This window comes from Acanthisitta chloris, unplaced genomic scaffold (assembly GCF_000695815.1).
Source record: "Acanthisitta chloris isolate BGI_N310 unplaced genomic scaffold, ASM69581v1 scaffold4696, whole genome shotgun sequence".
NCBI lineage: Eukaryota > Metazoa > Chordata > Aves > Passeriformes > Acanthisittidae > Acanthisitta > Acanthisitta chloris.
The window spans coordinates 22735-28864 of NW_008678554.1; the positions used below are offsets into that span (position 1 = coordinate 22735).

At 40.7% G+C, this 6130-nt stretch overlaps 1 protein-coding gene across 1 annotated transcript in view; it reads left to right on the plus strand.

Moving 5' to 3' along the window:
• LOC103804313 (myocardial zonula adherens protein-like) overlaps positions 1-6130 on the plus strand; it is a gene marked incomplete at both ends in the record, with an annotated part of 33989 nt that overhangs the window by 16996 nt on the left and 10863 nt on the right. The window contains 3 exons of the mRNA XM_009076922.1: positions 1930-2055; positions 2151-2279; positions 3796-3881. Of these exons, the coding sequence (XP_009075170.1) occupies positions 1930-2055; positions 2151-2279; positions 3796-3881 (341 nt within the window). The remainder of the gene's footprint in view (positions 1-1929; positions 2056-2150; positions 2280-3795; positions 3882-6130) is intronic.

The window sequence follows — 6130 nt, forward strand, 5'->3', positions numbered from 1 at the left end:
ATAACAGAATCAAAGATGATGCAATTAAGATTTTAAACCAGAAATTTCTGCTTCACTATAATCCTAAGGACATGCACCAACAAGTCAGGGAGAGTTATTTCTGCTTCTAAGGGCAGAGAACCACAGCTTCTCAGTACAACTGAAAGTGTAAGGATTTGTTTATCTTCAAGCATGTCAAGGTCTGCAGAACACATGCCCTGCCCTTATGTGGAAAAAGTGTAAGTTTTGCCTTCAAACTTGCAGTTTTAGTACAAAGGTAGTGAATAAAATACCTCATTGCTATCTTTGAAAGTTAAGCATAAAATGATGTATCAAAGGTGCCGAGACATCTGGGGTTTAACTCTAGGGCTGATTGTAAGAGGACAGTGTGGAATCTGGGAGGTTAGTGGTTGAAAAGCAGAAACTGCTGTATGCCAGGATTATATTCCAGATAGGAGAACACATCTATGCAGTTTACTAAGTAGGCTGAGTTTATTCGTATAGTAACTGAGGTTGGAGATGTTGCTAAGAGTAGGTAACAGATGCCCTGATACATCTGCTTTTTTATGCTTTTTACTCTCCTCATTGCTCAAGCTGTAAGCAAAGGAATGATGGAGATACAGGGCCAGAGACCATATGCAGTGTATGTTGAAGGCTCAGGGTTTTAATTGTTGGCTTTTTCTGAATGATAGGATTCCTTCAGGCTTCCTGAAATGTGGAAGGTTTCATGTTGTACTGAAACATAATTTAACTCCACTCCCTCTCACAAAGTGCAGGTCACTACCTGTGCCCTGTGGTGGTTCAGATGAGATGCCAAAGGGGATAACTGCAGTACAAGTGGAGTCCTTTGGAGCTCAGTCCCTTTTCAAAGGATGAAGTTCATTGTTGTTTTTCTACAGGGTAGTAGAACAGCTAGTTCCCACCATGCAAGATAAACACGAGGGTTTAATAAATCTTGCAGGCCTTGAAATGGAAAAAAACCCTCAAAACCTTAATCATCAGAACTAGATATTTTGTAGCTGTGTAGTGATCATCAGGGAACACTTTATACTTCTCACAGATGACAGTATATTCCTTCTCTTTCTGTCAGTTTTGCACCACCCACAGCATTTCACTATAATGTTGTCTGATTCATAGCATCTCTAGGAAGAGAACTGAGTCCTGGAATAGATTTTATTGTGGTTTACACAGTAGGTGGGTTTAAACTGTGAATATCCTATCTGATGTTTAATCACTGCGGGTGTGGTTCAGTCAGTGTTTTCAGCCAACAGAAGGAGGAAATCCTGTCTCTGCATTACCATTCCTGCCCTTTTCCCTGTAGCAGTAGTGAAGTTTCTGATTCTGTTGTTAGAAATTAACCCTTCCACACTCCTGAGGTTATTAGTTTTATGTTTGATTGTTCCCTGATCTGCTTTGCTCTATGGTCACCCCAGTTCTTGTGCCTACACAAAAAGCAGAATGTGAAAAATCAAGAAAGCAGGGGGGGGTACTGCTGTGTGTTCTGGTTAACAACACATACTTAGGTACAGCTTAAAGTAATTGTTGCTTTGAGTGTTCATGGTCATTTAGAAACAGGAATTGAGTCAAGACCTCCTCTAATCTATATTTCTGTAAAATGGGGGATGACACTATCTTTTCAATGGGGGAACAAACCAGGTGAGTTGGAGACTGTCATGAAGGGCTCAGCAGAGAGGCATAGCCTGGTCTTGGATCAGCAATGACTAGTGAAATTCAGACAACATGAAACTTGATGAAACTTCTGCAAATTCAAATTATGTGTATACTGACAGAATGTTGTAAAATGCCTTGATACAAATGGAAATCTGCTTCAGCAAGGTCAGCTTTACAACAAGGTGGGGCTGAAATTCAAAGTGCTATTTTCATACGAACTCTTTCTCCTGCTGCCAGCAGTACTGTACTGACTGATGGGTCAACTTTCCCCTCTCATAGGTGGAATCATCACAGGAAGCCAATGCTGAAGTCATGAGAGAGATGACAAGAAAACTGTATAGTCAGTATGAAGAAAAAATGCGAGAAGAGGAACAGAAACATAAAGCTGAGAAAGAAATGCTCCTAGTATGTATTAGTCTGGCTCTATAGCCCAAAAGAAAAGAAAAAGTCCTCATTAATATATTAGATGTTAATGTGACTGTAAATGTTCTGATTTGAAGGAGGAAACGAATCGGCTTCTGAAGGCTATTGAAGAGGCAAATAAGAAGATGCAGATTACAGAAACGAGTATACAGGAAAAAGACCAGAGAATTGGTGAGCTGGACCGGCTGATTGAACGTATGGAAGAGGTATGAGAGGTAGTTGATTGATGCCTTTAAAGGATATGCACACGTGCATGGAGGAAGTTTAACTTTTTGTTGTTCTGCTGCTCAGGTCCCTGCTCAGTTTGCATGTTACTTAGGTACTGTATTCCTATCAGTAAATGGACCTGGACTGCCATAGAGACACTGTGATGAAGTGGTGATTTTATCTTTCTAGTGGTCTTTACAGTCAGGGCTAAGGTGTCAGCATTTACTTAGGAAATTAGCCATTATTTTAAAAAATGAATTTTAAGAGATCATTCAGTCTCCCTTTAGTGTGCAAGGTCTCCTAAACCTAATCAAGTAATAATCATAAATGATCCAAAGTCTCTTAGAAATGTTGCGGTAGGTCCATGGACCTCTGCCTGGGAATGGATGAGGAGTCAACGGAGAGTTTGTGGGTCAGGATTAAAGGGAGGGCAGGGACAGATAACATTATAGTGGGGGTCTGCTACTGAAAGGATGAGTCCCTCTACAGACAGATAGGAGCAGCCTCACGTTCACAAGCTCCGGTCCTCATGGGAGTCTTCAACCACCCCAACATCTGTTGGAGGGACAGCACAGCAGGGCATAAGCAGTCAAGGTTCCTGGAATGCATTGATGATATTTCTTTCTCCAAGTGATAGAGGAGCCAACAAGGAGAGGCTTTGCTGGACCTTGTTCTCACCAACAAGGAGGGGCTGGTGGGGAATGTGAAGATCAAGGGCAGCCTTGGCTGCAGTGACCATATAGAGCAATATCTTCTATCTCAGCTTTGGACGAAGACAGGCTGAGGAAGTTGGGGCTGTTCAGCCTGGAGAAGAGAAGACTGTGTGAAGACCTCAGAGCAACTTTTCAATATCTGAAGGGCCGACAAGGGAGCCAGAGAGGGACTCTTTGTTAGGAACTGCAATGACAGGACAAGGGGTAATGAGTTCAAATTGAAGGAGGGGAAGTTTAGGTTAGATACTAGAAAAACATTTTCTACTGTAAGGGTGGTGAGATCCTGGCACAGGTTGCCCAGGGAAGTGGTGGCTGCCCCAACCTTGGCAGTGTTCAAGGCCAGGCTGGATGAGGCCTTGAGCAACCTGGTCTAGTGAGGAGGTGTCCCTGCCTAAGGCAGGGGGTCTGGGACTAGATGATCTGTAAGGTCCATTCCAACCCCTAAAATTCTATGATTCTATGATTGAGAGATCTTTTTGGGGTGATAACATGGACAATTTGACATTTATGTAATTAAAGATTTTGATGACTTAGCTTTTTATTTAAAAAATTCAGTTTTAAGTACAGCCATACGTCTACAAATAGAAATTTGAAAACTCTGATCTTATTTCCATGCATAACTGGGAATTTGATTTTATTATTATGCATGCTATGCTCCTTGGCTATAGGAAATGCAAGAATTTTGTTTAATCAGTTTCTATTTTAATTTCACAACTGATGTTTTGAATTGCAATGAAATATGCTTTGTGAAGCCTTTACATTTTGACACATGGAAAACTGAAGGATAATATTTCTTGTTTAGGAACGTCAACAGCTGCAAAAACAACTTGAATTAAATGAAATACAAATATCTGGAGCAAAATCTGAAAACAACTCTGACAGTGAAAGGTGAGATAAATCTTGTCTGTGGAACTATTGCTAGGAAACTTTGGGGGTTGGTTTATTTTTGAAGACACCTGAATTTTTCTGACTTTAAAATTGCACTCTGGTAGGATTGTCCATCTGAATGCAGGTTGATTTACATGCAAAATATCACGATGATTACTTTTTTGCAACAAAACCCACCTTCATGCATCTTTCCTGAAAAGTTGTTTGTAAATATGCAGACTACATTCTACATTAAACAACTTGTGACACATTTGTTGATTGCAGTTTTCTTAAACCTGCATTCCCAAATTCAGCACAGTATGATCCTGACTTTCATTATCTCCTTCTAGACTGCTCAACACAAGACAGGATATTCTATATCCTGTAGGACATCCCCTTTGAAAATATGTACTCATGAGGAGAACAAGAGTTTTGCATATAACTGCCAGAGGTGTCTCTTTTGTATAAAAGAAGGAAAGCAGGAAATAGAGTTGAGGTGTGGAGGGGCAGGTCTACACATGCAGTGACCATTAGCATATGCACATGAACTAAGCAAAGGTGTGGAAGAAATCTGTCAGGTGGCATTGCATGTGGCATCACAAATATGCTATGCGCAGTGACCATTAGCATATGCACATAAACTAGGCAAAGGTGTGGAAGAAATCTGTCAGGTGGCATTGCATGTGGCATCACAAATATGCTATGAGGTTAGTTGGAGAAAGTGAGGGGGATGTTATTGGCAGTGAGACCTCTGTGAATAGTTGTTTCAAAAGCATGAGGCTTGGAAAAAAGATCCAGTGGTATGTGGTGGCACCTGGATGTGATGTTTCTGCGCACAGGTGGCATGTGCATCCGTTACTGCTTCTTTGAGGCTGATGGAGCACCATGACCAGGCAGAAAAAAGCTTCAAGCAAAGCCAGAGGCAAAGTTTCAAGAGAATTCTATCCAGTACTGAAATAGTGTGACTGCCATTGGAGTGAAAATTGCATCTGCCACTCAAAGGTTTACATGATACTGCTTGAGTGGGTACAGATGAGTTATAACCAGACTGAGTAATTGTACTTGATTACTACTTATGGTTCTCTGGCGCCCAGAAATTCAGTTTTAAAGTTTTTGGCATCCTGCTGTTCTTTAGGAAGCATAAACATAAAAGGAGGTCCCTGCCGAGAGCCTCTCACTGCCTAGTTGTATTGATCTGTGACCAGCTTCTCTGGTTTCAGGGTAAGAACAGCTTTTCACAGCAGCCTGTTAAAATAATAATTTAAAGTGAACAGATGTTGCATACAACATAGAATATAGAGATGAGTTAATTGCTTTCTTCCTTTACCTCTGAATAACACAGACTCTTCTCGCTTCAGTGAATCCTTTTCAGCGTGAAAAGTTACACTGCAGTAAAAAAAGGGTAAAGACAATGTTCAGGCAGGAATTTGTGCAATGCAAGCAAGCTCCCAGTTGCAATCTGTGCTATGCAAGCAACGAATCTGTGTTCAGATGATGCTGAAGTCTGCTCTTAAGTTCCCTTTACCTGTCTGTACCTGATCAGACACTTGAGCTCCATCTGAGGAAGGATGTCTGTATCATTTCTCTGTCGCTATCAGTGCTTAAAATTCTTAACCTTCAAGATGAGATCACATAGTTTACAATTGCAATCAAAAAATAAATTGCTGTTTTGTGAGACCTTAATACAGATGATGGAAAAACCTGCAGCAATGCCTTGAAATTTTGGAAGTCCTTGTCAAAGTGCTGCAGTTAACATTTCTGTAGAGTACTTCACTGGTAATAGAGACTCTTTTGGGGGGAAACAGCAGACGATTCAGTCATTCATTGGAATCATGTCTTACAGTTTGCCATCTGCTGCTTTGTCTTAGAATGGTCGTTCTATTTGCAGCTTCAACAGTTTCTTCTGCTGTGCACAGGCCAAGACGAAAGAAGCCTTTTGGTTTTGATTTCTCTCCTCCACTTCTCAAATTCTGTCCATTTCTGAAGTTAGGAGTACAGAAGTTTATTTTGTAAGCAAGTGATTGCTTTCTTTAAAGAAGTTTAAGGATTGTACAGTCAGATAAAAATGGAGACTCCCATGGTCCACGAGCCAAAAACTTATTAAAAACCTTCACTCCCGTTTCTTTGCATATTCTAAAACTGCTTTTCTGATAAGCTGACAAACCAGCATGTGGCAGAAGTTCTGTGGGTGTTCAATTTCTGTGTTAAACAGATTTGGAGAAATGCAGAATCTATCTGAAGAGTCATACATACAGTCTTAAAGCATTCAC